Consider the following 18,537-nt stretch of genomic DNA (forward strand, 5'->3'; position numbering starts at 1 on the left):
TGTCTGATAATGAAAACACATCCTGAAGGCCTTACTGCATGAGGGAGTGTGATTCTCAAGGAAGCCTTAGGTCTTGTGGTTCTCCCTCCCGGCAGCCTCATTATAGGGTATTCAGCGCAATAGCTCGGCTGAGACCAAAAAATTGTGTTTGGCGTCCGATTCACAAGGTAATAGAAAGAAGGAAGACATGGCAGTGTCGCACAATGCAAAGATGAATTGCTCGTTTGATGGGAAAAGGAATATTAAAATTGCCTTGTGGCACGGTTTCTGAAATAACTCTGATTAGATGGGGTATCAAATCATTCGGTCGGCTGCAGGAGAATGCAGTTCAAATCTTTGATGTGGAAATTGGCAATTCTCAATGAAAATGAGAAACAGTTTGGGACAAGAGGCCAGTAGTTACTACATCCTTGTCGTGAGGCGATACGTATGATATTCCCACCTCATCTTTAATCCAAGCCATGTTCATGGGCTTCAATGTTGCCTAGATCTTGCATTGTGACTCTATTGCAACTATGGCTACTACATAATTTCAAATGAGATTTATTACCTTGATGGTTGTGTAATCACTCGTGTCTTTTGGCATCACATTGAATAATTCCTCCCATCATTTATGTCAAAAGTCAGTTAAATTTTATTTCACAAAAAAAAGTTTTTTGATACTTTTTTTTGGTACTTATTTTCACAACTTTCTCGACTTGGATCAGGAAAAAGGATTAAAAATCCAGCAAGTTTACCAAGAATGTTTTGTGTGTAATTCTTCGTAATGAAGTCTGTCTTGATGTGTGCTTCTTTTGAAAAAAGTTAAACCAATAAAAATCTATCTAGCACCATGTCCCACGGAAATGAGATACTGCTTAAACCGACAGTGATATCCATACACTTTAATGTCATCAGCCCTAAATCAGTTAAATCAATGGAGATGTGGGTTTTCAAAGAAAGGCTTCGGTTGACTTCAAACAGAGGTGATTCAATATCCCAGGAATCATTGTTGAATTTTATTTACACATGGTAATTTGAATGCTCAAAAAACGGAGAAAACTTGTACGTTTGTGAAAACTATCGGAACTGTTTTCATTTGTCTTTATCTTTAATGAAGTTTTAATGCACCAATCAGTTTCAGAAATTTGAGGGATTTTGACTCTTGGAGCTATTGGGTGCTCGAGTTGTCAGGATATTGAAAGTTTTAGCACATGATGGTGTCCAACAATATTACATGTCAATTGTCATTTGAACTGTGTTTTTCATACACAGGGGTGCACCAGGTGCAGATCATTTTTTAGACAGAACAGTACTTTCTTATGCCTTGATTTTTAGTGTCAACCTTCAAAAGCCTTGAAAATCACCAAAATATCTTGAAAAGTCTTGAATTTGTAGAAAATGAAATAAACTAGTTCGTAAAAGTATCAATTCATGACAGACTTAATATTATTATTTGTTGGGTGTGAAAATATATCTTGTTGGAAAATTTGTGATTCATACTGCTTTTCAGGTCTGATGACTATGTAATATATATGGTATGCTCGATTAAAAAAGATCTTTAGAGACTAGGCTATTTACCCAACTAAAACACCCTTGAAAATGACTGTTGAAAGCCTTGAATATTAGTGTTCCATATATGTATGGACTTTGGAGTCCCTTATGTTAAAACCTGAAATTTTGGGATCCCAAGATTCAAACACAACAGCACGTATCTTCAAGGACACCAGGGCTCCTTTCCACAATGCGATCTTAGTGCTAAGGTGATCGTAGCTCCCTTACTTTGACTTATGACTGTCATTGTGCTAAGGCCGTGGAATGGGGCCCTTGATCTTATTTTGGAACACTACGTAGGCATGTCAGCCTACTGGTGAAAGCAAATGTTTGTCACACCGAAAGCCTGGGTTTGATTCTACACATGGGTACAATATATGAAGTCATTTCTGATGTCCCCACCATGGTCTTGCTGGTATGTTGCGAATAATATAGTGTAAGATTATAGTAACTCACTGTGGGTTAGAATCTTGCATTTACCTTGACCATGACCCTAGGTTTGTCACTGCCGTATCTGTGTTTGTGTGTTTCAACAAACTGGAAAACGTCTACGACCTGTATATCTTCTCACCTTGACACCAATGACATACAGTAAACTACATTTTATAACGAACACGCTGATAACGAACTGGTGGATATAACCAACTGTTTTTTGGTTTTTTGCTCATAACAAACTACGTTTATGACGAACTAACTTTAGTGGTCCCTTTTAGTTCGTTATAACCATAGTTTACTCTACTGCTCAAAGTGTTGTTTCACCCTAACTCAAACACAAATGATGTGAGACTGTTCTCCCAAACACTAATTTTGACATATTTTTTATGCAAGCTCAAAAGGCTGCCTTGGGTAATTTACGCACAGTGTTGTAATACGTATGCTATTGTTTAAAAAAAAATTCATGCATATCTACACAAGCAACTAAACATTAATTGGGTTATGGTGATAATTTTGCATATTTTATGCAAATACTCAGCTTATCTGGAGCTCTGAGAGACTTACCCAGACGTGTGAAGGATCTCTGTTCATTTGGTATGGACACTTGGTCTTTCCCTGGAGATGTGAGATAGGTACTCTCTGTTTTGAAGGGAGGTTATTAGCCAGTGTTTTATGGTAGCAGCTAATGTTACCAACTACTCACAAGTAGATTGCTTGTCTGACCACAAGCACTCAATTAAGGAAAATATTTGGAAATGGATTCATAATTGCTAAATAAATACCTGAACTCACACTGGACATTCTCCAATGGCTCCAGTTCGGCCTGAGGGGATCTACTGGAGTTTTTCATATAATAGTTATAATGACTGGCGCACATTCATACAATAGCTAACGATTGTGAAAAATGTATTACACCCAAGCTATGCACGATCAGGTTGTCCATCATCCTTTGTAAACGTCAGAGCTATTATTTAGGTCAGTCGTGGTAGTGAGAAGAAAATTAAACAGTATTCCCATTGTTGCTTCGAACTGAGGCCAGATTGGCAGTAGAGTAGGGGGATCGGTTTTGTGTGTTCACTGTAATTGATAGCTGGATTGACGAAAACTGAAAATGCTGGCATCGTTTTTCTGTACAATACTTGAGTCAAATTTGATATGTTGACAATGAGTGTAGTGTGGACCACTTCTTAGCTCACCTGAAGCAAATGTTTTTGTGAGCTTGTGCCTTGTGTCTCGTACAGACCCTGAAACAAGAAAATCTGGAAGAACTCGAGCAAGTCTAGATTTCTTCAGTTTCAGTTTTTTTTGGTTCATGTAGAAAAGTTTAAGCCATAGTTACATGAATTTGAAATCAAAAACATAGCATGAGGTTTCAAATGTTTAATTAAGCAAGGTTCATCTACACATAACCTAGCTCTACATTGAAAACACAGTATGGTTATCTCAATTTGGACATGATAAAAACAAACACGAGCTCTTTTTCGTCAGCAATGATAGTGACTGAAGCAGCATGGGATTAAGCACTATGTGCTTCAACATTATTTGTTAACATCAATATGCGGTGCCCATCACATACATGGCAGGCATAGAAAATGTGGAGGACAGCTACTTTGTAAGTCAGCATGAAGTGGCCACCCCTAAAGAAGAGTATGCAAGCCTTGTAAGGTTCTGTTCTACTCCACGCCTCACACTGCTCATGGTGACTCTTTTCTTTCTTTCTTTGTTGTTCACTCAGCAGTATCAAGGCTGTAGTTAACTTTTTTTGACAGGGGGGGCAAATAAGATTATTCATTTCTTATTCAAGTTAACTTTCACAAGGAAAAATGCTTTCTATAAAAAACCAGGGGGGCGACTGCCCCCCCTTGCCCCCCTGCTGGCTACGGCACTGAAAATACCAACTATATGACAGTTTTCTGTGGCACCAAATTTCAAGTTCTCTGTGTACATTTTGTGCAGAATACACAATACACACTCGGTAGATTTCTATCTTCTTTTCTGAACAAGATGTATTACTACTCATACTGTGAATATTGTAAACTGCAATCTGCATTTTATAACCTATAATTATTCATATAATTATTTTAAAATTCTCATCGATAATCACTGAGAAAGAAGTGCTTTTTCTATTCGTACCATCTTCCACGGTGATGCCATCAAATCAGCTGTTTCAATCAGAGGTGGTTATTGTGATTTGATACCTCTGATTAACCAATCAGAATCGAGTATTTCCCAAATTCATGGTCATAATTCTGTTATATATTTTATGGGACCATTTAACAAAAGAAAAGTATTAAAGTATTTATGTGATGAGACTTATAAATGTAACTCTAGCCTATCATGATTTTTTTGATGTATGATCAAGCAATACTGTATCAAAAATATTCTCACAGAATTTCAAACTGATTCTAAACATGGCTGCAGAATATTCAAACATATTTATGGGACTATTGTGAAATAGGATGTGCATCTGCAATGATATATTTTACATTTTTAGAAGAAGGTATTGAAACTACAGTTCGTTTTGGTCCAAATGTGAACGATGAATTGCAAAATGCATCAAAATCAGGAATAGTCTATTAAAATGTCAATACGGTACACAGCAATGAATACCCTGTACCAAACAATATGGTCTGTTTATTATTTTTATTCCCATCACTGGAAAAAGTTGTTTAAAGTATAGTCCATATGTGGCATGTATCGCATCATATATTGTGTTTTCTGAGTATGAAGATTCTAGTCCTATTATGGACTTTGAAGGCAAAGCATAAATGGAGACTGCATTTCCAACACCTTTGAAATTCAAAAGCTCGGCGCCAGAGGATAATCCTTGAAACCCTTGAAACCCTTCTGTCCAAGAAGCTGACCTTCAAGCCAATAGTTCAACCATTTTTAACAATTTTTTCGTATATCACTGAGTAGTTTGATATGCAATAAAGTCTATTCTGCCAACACATGGGTATATTTTTTGCATATTTGATACTTTACCCTATCGTTTGACTTTCACTTTGCATATGACCTTTGTGCTAAACGAGACCCAAGAGGGATTCCTAGAAGCAGTGGTGGATTGCCATCCTGTGAAACTAACTGAAAAGAATTTTTCCATTTCAACTGTTGTGGTATTGATCACGCATGTTGAGAAAATGTGTGTTCACATGATGCAAGCTCTGTTTTTGTTGTTCAAACAAGATTCTTCTTGCAGGCAAATGATTTGGAATTGGCAAATTGTGTCATTCAGAGCAATACTGCTAATAGACAATTATCAACTTGCTACTCAAGCCAATTATTCAAGATCATGCTATGGGGATATTAACAAATTTCTGCAAAAAGCAGGCAATCAAGTACTTTCCACAAAGCATCGAAAGTTTGAAAGGGCTTCCTCTCATCTCTGTATGGCTAGTCATGCTTCAACACTAGGGAGAGTAGGATTCGTAAATATTGGTGTGCAGCGTATTGTCACTTGCCAATTATGAACAAAGTGTGCAGTTCTCTGGGTACGAATTTAAACACCCAAAAATATTTCGGTTTATGAGCAACATGAATGCAAATGCATTATGGAACATTTAGCAGAACAGAAAGTTGCTTGATTTACCTTTGTGTGTTCAAAAATAGATATTTTAGGTTCATGTGCACTCAAGAGTGGTTTTTAAGGTGACTTGTTTTGTTGTATTATAAGACATCTAAACAGTGGGACTGCCTCCGTGGTCTAGTGGTAGAGCGTCCGCCTGGAGAGTGGAAGATACCCGGCCGCGTCATATGAAAAGACATTAAAGATGGCACTTGTTGTTACCCTGTCTGGCGCTCAGCATTAAGGGGTTAAAACAAGGACTGGTCGGCTTTGAGTCAGTATACTGTGTCTGAGTGGGGTATTCATGTTAAACTGCGGCATGGCATCTCAGTGAGCTAGCACTATAACACACACACACACACACACACACACACACACACACACACACACACACACACACACACACACACACACACACACACACACACACACACACACGGGAGACAGACACACAGACACACACACACACACACACACACACACACACACACACACACACACACACACACACACACACACACACACACACACACACACTGTTCATGGGCTGAAGATCCCCCAAGTTAATAGGGTATGGAATAGGTAATCATGTTTACACAGACACTCATGGTTTTGCATATATTTCAAAGTCATGTTTTCTTTCAACATAAGAACATGATGAAGCACAGCCATGTTGTATTACGCAGCAGCAAAGATATTTTTATGCGTTTCACATTTTTGTGTGTGCATAAGAAGCACTTTCAGTTTCTAAGCATGTTGTGGAGGATCAAATAATGTGAACACACTGGTTGGCTTGGAGTCAGTATACTGTGTCTGAGTGGGGTTTTCATGTTAAACTGCGGCCCACACAACACTAAATTGACTCCTTATCATCATGGAAAGGGTTTTGTCACTTTTGTATAATTACAGTGAAACTTTTTTTTTCAAGAAATCCAGAAAAACACCTTCCACACGATCACTGCTCGGTACACTATCATATATAAAGTGTCCTTACTCCACACCTATGAGTTTTCCTCCAGAGGTCCAAAAGAAAACGTTAATAGATGTCAAAACATGTTTTTTAAATGATTTGATTTTTATACATTGGCAAATGAAATGTAAAATGATGATGTTATTGAGGAGTTTTTCCTCACTGGAATTGATAAACACACTCTGTGGAAAAGTAAAAATAACTTTTTTCAAAATTTTAATTTTAATGTAGAAAGCCTAAAATGTTTTGGAAAATTGCCATGCTGAGCAGTTTCTTCTGTGTGCTGTCACTGTTAAAAGCAATCTGATAATGCCTTTAGCTTGAAAACTGCATTTGTGTAAGGCCAACCATTTTTTATTTCTGCAATTATGGATGCAATGATCTCAAAAATTGAGAAATTGGAGAAAAAATATAATTGAAAATTGAAAACTAAAATCTTTCCCCAAAAGTGTTGGCTGATAATCTGAAGTATCAAACCAATTTATCCATACTGATGTTGCGTCTATGACCATGATACTATGGGGTCATGACTATCCTTACTATCTGGAACTGATGTTTGAAGAACGCCATGACACTATGGACAACTCCCAAGGTGCTAAGGTTTGCAGATAATGGCCACCTGTGAAGATCTGGTTCAGAATTGGTCTTCAACAACCTATGTTTGCTGTAAGAGACAGTTAAGGGGATAGGGTTGTCACTCGCTGACTTGGTTGATGCGTGTAATCGTATCCAAATTCTCTGGATCGATGATTATGATGTCAAGCACTGGATTATCTGATCCAGACTTGATTATTTACAGATGGAATATAGCTGTAACATTGCTGAGTGCAGCGTTAAAGAACAAACAAACAAATCAGTATGGTGAACCAATGAGTGTTGGAATGGTACTGACAAACCACGATTACAAGGATCATGATCAAAGCAAAACAGGATGTGTATCCACAATCATCAAATCAGGGAAAGGGATGCAACTCTGAACAGTAATTTGCAGGGCTTTAGAAAACTTGGTCATTCATGCCCTCTTGTTGCTAAACATAAATAACCTATTCACGATTCTATAAATAGAAGCAACAAAAATCATAAGCCACAAAAAAATGTCCATAATCATAAATCTCTGTTAAAAAACGAGTCCATAGTATGATTCCAACTTTATCATAAAATCACTTCCAAATCGTGTTGATACCAGGTGTGCAAAAGGAGTGCATACCCTGCTCTACACAAACACATGCAAAGGCAAGTCAAATGTTCACCTGTTCAAACATGGAAAAATGGTACATGTCAAAACAGGGAATTGCACCAGACATGTTTAAAATGGCTCAGAACAAAATATACACCTTCGCTGAAACATACCTTCTTGTAATCTACTCTGATAAATCTTAAACCTCTGCAGAAATGGTGTACCCATGCAAGATTGATCATCTACAAAAAGTCTGAATGATAATTGTGTGTTCAAATTACTTAATATCTTTGGACTTCTCAACCTAAAGGAAATGTAATTCTATAATCCAACCGTTAGTCCACTTTCTTCTGATCACCTCCTGTATCCTGTAGCTGGAAGAGGATATGCACCAGTGACATTAAACATCATCACATTTCCCACAAATTATCCAATACTGATCCTTCAGATATCAAATATCAAGTACGTTGTATATGATTACGGTAGAGGTGTTCTTTCCCTTGTACCATTTATGTTTGGTCCTGTTGAAGAATGGATAAAGCTTGAACCAAGGAACACTAACATAGGTTGGGATGATAAAGATGATGCAGATGATAAAGATAATATATGTTGATGGTTCCTAATATCTTACCAGGATAGAAATATGAATAATTATTCTTTGCTACTTTGGCTGAACAGTTTTATTTTTTTTAGGTTTTAGCTTGTTTACCATAATGAAACTATTAGGATCTTGAAAACACGAAGGATAACTTTCAACAATACCTATGTAACTCTATTACATTTTAGGATCATTGATACATCAAACCTACATGCAAAATAGAAAGCAGCCCAGAGTTCTTCTTGTTGTCATTCACCCCTGGGGCTTGTGGGTTAGATTTGTTTGTTTGTTGTTTATGCCGCACTCAGCAATATTCCAGCTATATGACAGCTGTCTGTATAAATAATCAAGTCTGGATCAGACAAACCAGTGATTGATATCATGAGCATCGATCAATGCAATTGGGATACGATGACATGCATCAACCAAGTCAGCGAGTCTGACCACCCAATCCCGTTAGTCGCCTTTTACGGCAAGCATGGGTTGCTGAAGACATATTCTACCCTGGATCTTCACGGGTCTTCTGGGTTAGAATTGGTCTCGACCAACATTTGCTGGCTGTAAGAGGCGACCATATTAAATGGATCAGGTGGTCAGACTCAATGACTAGCTTGATTGCGTGTCATCGTACCTCAACAGCAAGGATCGTTGCTCACAATATCAATCATGGGATTGTCTGGTCAAGACTCAATTATTTACAGGCTGCTGTTGTATAGCTGGAATACTGCTGAGGGCCGTGTTAAGGAATAGGCACTTCGAGTCAATTAGATGAGGAAAACCTTTGATCACAATGGTGCATATTACCTTCATGAAGAATTCCCTTTAGCATGTTCATGAAGAATTCCCTTTAGCATGTTCATGAACAATTCCCTTTAGCATGTTCATGAACAATTCCCTTTAGCATGTTCATGAACAATTCCCTTTAGCATGTTCATGAACAATTCCCTTTAGCATGTTCATGAACAATACCCTTTGTCCTGTGAACGATATGCATGTGCTCTTGTTCTGTGTTAACATGTTTTCCCTTGCTAACAACTTGTATGTTTGTGTTTGTCAGTGTAAGGAGCTCGCTCGTAAAGAGTGATTCAATCGGGTAAGTGAACACTGAAAAAGCTTTGCTTGGAGTTGGTGATGTTTGATTTGCATGAAATTTACATCTTGCACGCCTTTGTTATGAAGCTTTCATGCTTTAATTCATTTGTTTCCCTTTTTCTTGCAGCATAGATGGTGTCTGGTTCATATAACAATTTGAAATCACGGTCAACAGTTTTCAATATTCCTCATGCTGATAGTATTTATTTTTGGTGCACTATGGCTTCAGTTACACATCTGGTTGTAGTCATACTATTGTATATACCCAGAATACTCAAGATTAATGTATATTTAAGAAGAACTATTCAGATTTAATACCTAGCTGCTTTTAAATTATGGTGCTTTGATAACATTGTAAACCGCATCACTATTAAGCTCTCTATAAGCTCTAGATATTGCACCAGTTGAGTAGATTTATGCTCATGATGTCAATCACTGGATTTTAGGTTCCAGACTCTAATATTTACAGACTGCTGTCATATAGCTGGAATATTGCTATGTGCAGCATTAAACAACAAACAAACAAAAAGATATTGCGCACTGATAATGACTTTCTCCTATCTTTGAAATGAATTCTACTTCATGATGAAAAGTGCAAGGAAACTTTAGTTATTCCAGGTTTATGATGTACTGGTATGATATACATGAAAAAATGTATCACACTTTGACCTTTATCTTGATATGAGACGACATCATTTATCATCTTTATATCCAGAACATACAGAACCCACCCCTCATTGTTTTCAATACATTGATTTAATGGAGAAAAACAAAACCTTCCAAATATAACGTGTCGGCAGTATTCTGTTTAATGTCTGCACATTACTCCCACACTATAAATCACCACACTTTGTTATACAACACCGGCACAAGGGTGGATTTACAGCACTGACACTCCCAACCAATTGCCCTACACCTGTGAATTGTAATCTTCTAATCCTCTTTCAGTTGTGTTTGCAAACCATTAGATTTCCCCATGCCTACACACACTTTTTATTTTGATCTCAGCTGATGATAAATCCCATGTCAGCAATACCATCCACCACATATTCAGATTTCATATTGGAGAGGACACACTACTGCCTAAATATACCTTCACTTACTGCCAAGTGCGACAATTCCTACAATAAGTGCTCCAACACTTATGATAAGTGCTATTGGATTTTTCCGTTACAGTTACAAAAATATTTGCTCTGTAGTCTTTGTCAGTCACAGCCCATATTTCCGAAACAATATAATGAAAAATTGTGGAGATGATATTTCGCGCCTATTCTCAAGAGGGAAATTTGTTTTTGATGGCTCTTTCAAACCCATAGTTTGATTAATGTTGGCAAACGCATTCAGATGTTTGATCATTTGCTCACTGGAATTGGTGACGGACTTTATCGTTGATAATAAAAACGCCTCTTAATTGAATCTGCCAGAATTACTGCCCTGGACAATCTTGCATCTTTGTTGTCATGATTTCATCAGCAGGAATTGTTATGAATTGTGCGCAATATTCTGATTTTGTTTTTTAATGTTTATATTCAATTAGGCATCCATTTAAGCTCCTTTTTCAAGCCATGCTCAGTTTACATATTGCAATGCCACATTTGAGACCTGATAAACTTGGGTTGTATCTTTAGTCCTGTTTATTTCTTCTTAAGAGCTCAGGACATTGCACTGTAATTCTTCAAAAGCTTCCAGATCATTGTAACTGTTTACACATCCGCACAAGCAATAGAGAAAATATAAATCATTTTACATATCATATCAAGTCATGTCACATAGCAAGATGATTTCTTCTACGTGTCTAACATGTTCTTTCCCTATTGTAGAACAATAAATTCTGTGTTTTTTGCAGTATTGTAACCTCTTTTACATTTGGAGGAGGCTTTGGGGAGATCAGTGTTATCGTTATGTATAAATGTTCCATTAACCTGTGGCTTCCTTATCAAGAGATTCAGTATTGGAATGTAATGAGATGATATGACAGACAAGTCAATCTGTTCAAAACTGATTGAATGCTGTCTTGTCAGTTAACAACAATAGGATAAGATGGTGTTAAAAACAAGTGCATTAAAATGATACATGGCATTTTCGATATTCATGACAGCAACGTAAAATAAAATTAATTGCTACAAAAATGGAATTTGACATTTTTATGACAGATTTTACATTGAAATTTGTGGTATGAATTATGTTATGTTATGAATACAGGTTTTATTATCACAATTTTTCATTGGTGAAAGGAAATATTAGTCAGTTTTATTGCACTTTGATTTACATGACACTTGGCATATTGATCCAATCCTGATTTACATGAAAACATGCTGACCTGCATCTTAAGTAGGTGAAATTTTTCAGATTTAAACTGCTTCATTAGCTCAAACTTTAATGTAATTTTGACAGAAGAGATGATTTATTCAAGATGTATGCATTCATTCGTATCTTTTGATGTGGGAATTATAAAGACATTCAACAAAATCTTGTTTCATGTTTTGTGTTTGAGATTAAACCATGTCATTGTTTCATCAGGTTTGACGATCAAAGTCAACTAGAAGCCATCATTGTGATCGAGGAATTCTGTAAGGAGTTGTCAGCCATTGCCTTTGTGAAGCATCATGCCGCAGTGACCAGGACATAAGAGGTAGGACAGAGGAGGACATTGACTTGGACAACGACACACACTGACCAGCTATCAGAGTCACTCATGTGGTTACACATGCATTTACTGGGACAGTACTCTGCAAAGACATCTCCACCCTCATACACCTGTTGTAGTTGTGGTTGTGGTGATGGTGGATGGAAGATGAAGATGTTCTTGGACATGGGAGGACAGGCGGACAGGGGGACACTGACCAGCTATCAGAGTCACTGTTGTGGTCCAACACACAGTTACTGGGACAGGACTCCTTCAAAGAATGTCAAGGACATCTCCCCCATCATACGCCTGTTGTGGTATCATCATCGATGATGGTGGTGGGAAGATGCAGATGAAGATGTTCAGACTACTATTTCAGGCATTCTTCCTGGTATTGGTAATCATTCTAGAATAACCTTGTATTTCTCCCCAAATTGTTAAGAGTTTAGGCCATTATGAATGTTTTGTCTCCTTTCATTTAAATCTACCCATCATCTACAGAACTAGAAATGGCCATTCAGTGTTAAATAATGTTATCAGGCTTAAGATGAGAGGCAACAACTGTATTAAGGTCAATTCTTTTACACCACAGTCACATCTTTTGTGTAAGATGGTTTCTTTCCTGTCACAACAACGTTATAGAATCTCAAAAAGGTTTCAGGCTATATGCGAAATGAATTGGTCACATCTACAAGATATCCTTGTGCTTGGACAAAAGTTCATCAATAATAACCAACAGATGCCACCTTATTAAATTTGCATCTGAAGAGTAAAAACCAATTGTTGGTGTTAGTAGTGATGAGAGGGTGACCTCACTGCATCCTCCATCCTTCACTAACTGATACTGTTTATCGTCATGATGGGGAGTTTGGCCAGCAACTGTTGATCATCGATCAGAATCTAGATCCATTTAACTGTGACAGTTAATGCATCAGCATGAGCTGAACAATTGCTCAGACGGACCTGTGTGTCCTGACATTGTGTTTTCAAGTAGGATGTTCTGAGCTGATTTCACAAAAGTATTGTCCTAAAATATGATTCATCCATTAAGCAAATCCAAAACAGGAAAATTGGGCACTTAGTCTCTGGGCCACCAGCAGAATATGTAAGGTTTGACTATTAAGCTATCTCCATTGTTTAAGGGGAAGATGTCTTATTCAGCTTGGTGTAATGACCAAGAGAGCCGCCAGATGTCTTCTGGTAGAGCATGTAGATAACTGGATTCACCTAAAGGGAGCCCAGTGCGCTCATACACCAGGGTTTTACATGATGCAGAAACCTGCATCCAATACCCACAAATGTCTAGAATGGATGAAGAAAAGAAATGTAGTGCATCCTGTGGGACGCAAGGTAATATTCATTCTACCAAATTCTTGGCAAGAAATATTAAGTTCTTGTAATTGATGGAATTATCAAATCTTACCGTACAGTATTCTACACAATCTCATTAGTTTACAGGGCTCTCATATATCCTGTAATGATCCTTGAAATAAGTTATTGGTTCCCATAGACCCCTATTTTTTTTTGTAGGTCAAGGTAAAACTCTGATTTCACTCTGCAGAGCTTTTTCTATGCTGGGCCAAGTTCCACTTACCGTGGGTTTGAATCTCTGATTATGATCCTTGGTTTGTCAGCACCATATCCTGGCTTTCCCCTCACATGAAGCTTCCATGCCGTGATGTAACTGAAATATTTTTCAAAGCAACATAAAACCAAATAAACTTGCTCCATTATCCACCTGAGACCAGGATCACCCATAGCTTCATGCATGTGTCCGATCCACCCGACACCAGGATCACCTATAGCTTCATGCATGTGTCAGATCCACCCGACACCAGGATCACCCATAGCTTCATGCATGTGTCCGGTCCACCCGACACCAGGATCACCTATAGGTCCGATCCACCCGACACCAGGATCACCTATAGGTCTGATCCACCCGACACCAGGATCACCCATAGCTTCATGCATGTGTCCGATCCACCCGACACCAGGATCACCTATAGGTCTGATCCACCCGACACCAGGATCACCTATAGGTCTGATCCACCCGACACCAGGATCACCTATAGGTCTGATCCACCCGACACCAGGATCATCTATAGGTCGGATCCATTGTGGCATCAAGATGAAGCAGAATTGGTTGCTGTTATTGGGTATGTTGGAATGAATTTAAGACCAAACTGATTTACAGACTCATTGTCTTTTATTCTTTCAATGTGACATTTCAGTGCATGTGATAGATATGTCAGTCATGTCTTCATTCATACTTCAGCTAAAATGGAGCCATTTAAACTCAGCCTTATAGGAATGGGTATTGATAATGCCAGAGACAAAAATTGGCACACTTGCATTATACCGGCTACCTGTTTTGCCATATTTGTTGTCAGTGAAAGTGTAGCTATTTGAAAAATTGTGGGATATAGCTCAAAATTAGCTGAACATTACCCCGCTTGCATTTGAATGGGTAAATATGATAAAACTTTTGAAATTAATGTTTCAAGTTGCATACGGCGTGCAGCAATCTCATCCGTTACATGCATCAGACATGTATGTTTTATTAACTTTGGTAACTGAAAATTAGATTTACTTACGGAAGCTTTTAACACTCTAAACCCTAAACCCCATGTTAATCTGGCAAGCCAGCTAAAAGTGGCAGCTATTTAGAAAGTGGTATGAAGGATGGAGCCAACACACATCCCCTACCAAAGGACAGAAATGACAGAAATTATGCGGCATACTGCAATCTGCCCCAAAGATTGAATTTTCTGTTATGCAATATATTTGGAAACAATCATGTCACAATGATGACGAATGCTTGAACATTCAGGTTCAGAGAACATGTCCTGATTCATATACTTCTCATGACTATAGTTAATATGTCATGGCCATGATAGAAAGCTTAAATCACGTGGAAAAAAAAAATATATATAAGTGTATATATATATATATAGAAAAAGCACAGTAAAGTTCTAACTCTCAAACACAATATAATAATAATAAAATAAGTGGAGGAAGATTGAACACAGTTTTAAAACTGTGTTCAATCTTACTCCACTTATTTTATTACTATATGCTGTATATATGCTTATAATAAAGCTGTATATGCTTTATTACTATATGCTGTATATATGCTTATAACGAACTACGGTTATAACAAAACTAAAATTAGCAGCCCCTTTGAGTTCGTTATTACCGTAGTTTACTGTAGTTGGGAAAACACATGGTGTCTGCCTGTACCTGACGTATTATTTGTATGTGGATATTACTCTTCCAATAAATGAATTAATTGGTAATCCTATGAAAACCACAGAAAGTATGTGAAAATCCTGTAATGTATTACCCCTGCCTGAGCTCATCCACCACAGAGCTCTGTAATGTTTAGACAGGAGTCCATTAGACTGCAGGTCTATTCTGACCAGAATATTTCAAGGGAATGCAATATGTTTGTGACACTAATTTAGTTCCTCATATACTGGCTAAGCAACAGATTTGTTTGTTAATAGTTCTTTGATACTGCCTTGTGTCAAGCAGTGGATGAGGAACTCTTACATGTGTCCTGGCCACATGTTACTGACCTGCTGAATTTTTAATGTCAAGACAAGATTCTTCTGGAAAAGGACATGTTTTTGCTTATTGTACTGGAGTATTAGTTTGTTATTGAGCTTCAGAGTATATGGTGTTTAACAGAATTGTTACTCCCTTTTTGAATAAATATCACTTTCTTTTAATTGTCCTTCACGCAGCATTGATGTACACTGAGTTCAGTGATCACTGTTTCATTCCTATTGTTTTAGAGTGGGTAGGATTTGTTATGAATGTTCTCAATGAAATCAGTGATCTTCCAAGAGGGTGCCTTAGTCTTAATAAACAGTTATCAAGGGCCACAGTCTGCAAGATCATCATCAGATTATGCATGCACTTGCCATTGCATCATATCATAATAATGAAGACACTCAGTGTTCCATATCTGTCAGTTATATATCATATTAATGTGTGAACCTCACGTCTTCTATATTATGTACATAGTTTGTGTTCTTTGGTGGCACAGTGTCAACATTTTCACTGTCTATCCATTGTTGCAGTCATGTGTTGTTTCATTCTGTGTGTCAAATGTATATGTATACATGAGCATTAATTAAGCAACATCAACCTTTTTGGATAAGTACATTAAATAATGACTGGTGTCATGCATTCTTGGAAACACGACAAGAGAGTAGAAAATAACACAAACAGCCTGGCACTACAACCACATAAAATAATGAAGGTGACACAAGCAAGAGGTGCCAATGTATTAGCGTAACATGAAGAAGTCGAAGAATGTGAATTTCAACAGTGCTGAACAGTAGCAGCACCCAGCCCACCTCATGAATCAGACTTTCACATTATGCAGTGAAAAACTATGATTGTGAACCTGGAATCACCACTGACTGCAATCATCTGTCACGGATGACGTTCGCAAGGCATCTCCACTTGCCGCTGATTAGACGTCTGATTTCTAACATTGGGATCCTCTGCCGTTCTTGGTGCAGTGCCTGGGGCAGTTCATTCAGGTTTTGAACGGGAGGGTCTCTAGCTCTCACTTGATGGCAGTCCATTCATACAACAAGCTGACAAGTTAGGTTTCCACTGTTTGTCCTCATGTTCTGAGGGGCGGTCGGGTAGCCGAGTGGTTTAGGCGTTCTCTCGTCATGCCAAAGACCTGTGTTTGATTCCCAACATGGGTACAATGTGTATAGCGTGAAGCCCATTTCTGGTGTCCCCTCCGTGATAATGCTGGAATATTGCTTAAAGCAACATAATACCAAACTCACTCACTCACATTATGTTCTGAAATGGATTTTGAATCAGGTGCTTCATTAATGCTCGTGTGTATACTATAGAATCCCCTGACCAAAGACATGACAATGTGAGCAGATATTTTGACCATTTTATTATCTGGTGGTTTTATCCTGTTTATCCCTAGTGTGCCAAATCAACTAATGTGCAATATGTTTTGTTGGTCAATGTCTGTCTTCCAGTAGTGACCTGTTTTATTGTACATGGACTACAGGTACAGATTTCCTCGGTTTGTTTCAATGTTCCACCTTGGTCCTGACCACATACAGATAATTGTGTAGGGGACCCACCATTTAATATTCTGTGGGGTTGGTGGGGACCCTGGGACTTTTCTTTTCTTTCACATCTTTTAGCTTCACAAGACTTTTTTTTATGCCAGCCAGCATGTCTAGTCTAGTAAACTTGTTTATGTGGGATGGTAAAACTTGAGGACCATTTTTTTTCCATTGTGGAGCTCCCCCAACCCAACCAAGATATCTATCTAGGATTTCAGATTAAGCCCCCTTTGCAGACAAATTTGGAAAAATTATTTTGTTTCAAATTGGGATCTCATAAAAAGTTCTTATTTTCCTAAATTCAAAAATATTTAACATTGAATTTTAGGATTGCATTCAATGCAAAAATGCTAAACTAGGTATTAAAGCTTCTTTCTCTATGTTGGTCCTATTGTCAGTGAAGTAAAAAGTACGCTCACAAAGCCATAGCATCAGTATAAATATGGGGATATTTGCTGACATTTGCTTCAAGCTTGGGGCCAAATATTGGCCTCCTAGCAGATCAAGATAAAGCACCACCACCACCACGAATATAAAATGGACGTCCACGTTTGAATGTTGAAATTTAGGTTTATTTTATTTCATTCAAGTTTTAAGATTATTTACCGGTAATCATGTGATTCCGACGTGATTTCTTCTAATTTTATGATACAATTTTAAGTATTACTTTATAGAAATTAAATGATGTGTGATTTTGTTTTGTCTTGTCGCAAGAACATTAGCCACTACTTCCACGGACTATTTCAGACATTGTGTATGAAGCCACTGAACCACATCAGAATTGTATGTTCACATTATCATAGTTCAATGTACACTGTGAACCTCGTTACTTAACAATGGTGCTAGTCTTTATATGTTTTGAGGCAATGTGAATAACATATTATATGCTGCTAAAGACAAGTTAGGGACCATTCGATTCTTTCATATTACTATAGTTAATTTGTCATGCCATGGCCAATTAACTACAGTAAATATCATAGAATGGTTATGTCTTTAATGTTTTCTGAGTAGTATATCATACTCAGTGATTTGATTCCTTTTAAAGAACAGGGAATCCATATGGATTATGGTATATTTGTTTTTCAGAAGAAAAAATATCTTTATTGTTCCAAAGATATATTAATTCAGATTAGTTTAGATTGTTTGGATTTTTGTTTGTGTACGAAAAAGGCATAAAACCAAGAAGAATGTATTGATCGGCATGATACTCTTGTTTCTAGCCTTTACTATGTTTCAGTTAACAGAAACTACAACAGTTGAAGGTATTCTGGACAGTACATGTAGTTGTCTTCCGAGGGATCTAGAAATTAATATTTACTCTATGTTATTTTTTAATCAGTAATAACTACTATCGAACACCTTTGTGTCAAACTTACGGTTGTCTCGAAGTAATAGCTTGGTCCCTGCTTATTCCTTCTTTATTCATC

The 18,537-nt window shown here is 37.5% G+C and overlaps 1 protein-coding gene across 4 annotated transcripts in view; it reads left to right on the forward strand.

Moving 5' to 3' along the window:
* Positions 1-15,019, forward strand: part of LOC124147186 (FHF complex subunit HOOK interacting protein 2A-like) — a 121,732-nt gene extending 106,713 nt beyond the window's left edge. Inside the window, exons 17-19 of one of the 4 annotated variants that reach the window (XR_007218029.1) lie at positions 9,336-9,371; positions 11,891-13,858; positions 13,892-15,019. Coding sequence is in view for 2 of the 4 variants with exons in the window: in XM_048381429.1 (XP_048237386.1) it covers positions 9,336-9,371; positions 11,891-11,999 (145 nt within the window). In the remaining 2 variants the exon portion in view is untranslated. Of the gene's footprint in view, positions 1-9,335; positions 9,372-11,890 lie in introns of all 4 variants that reach the window. The other 3 variants (XR_007218030.1, XM_048381429.1, XM_046517801.2) reach the window with 3 other exon arrangements.
* The last annotated feature ends 3,518 nt before the right edge of the window (positions 15,020-18,537 follow it).

This window comes from Haliotis rufescens, unplaced genomic scaffold (genome assembly GCF_023055435.1).
Source record: "Haliotis rufescens isolate VD_foot unplaced genomic scaffold, xgHalRufe1.0.p SCAF_39, whole genome shotgun sequence".
Taxonomy (NCBI): domain Eukaryota; kingdom Metazoa; phylum Mollusca; class Gastropoda; order Lepetellida; family Haliotidae; genus Haliotis; species Haliotis rufescens.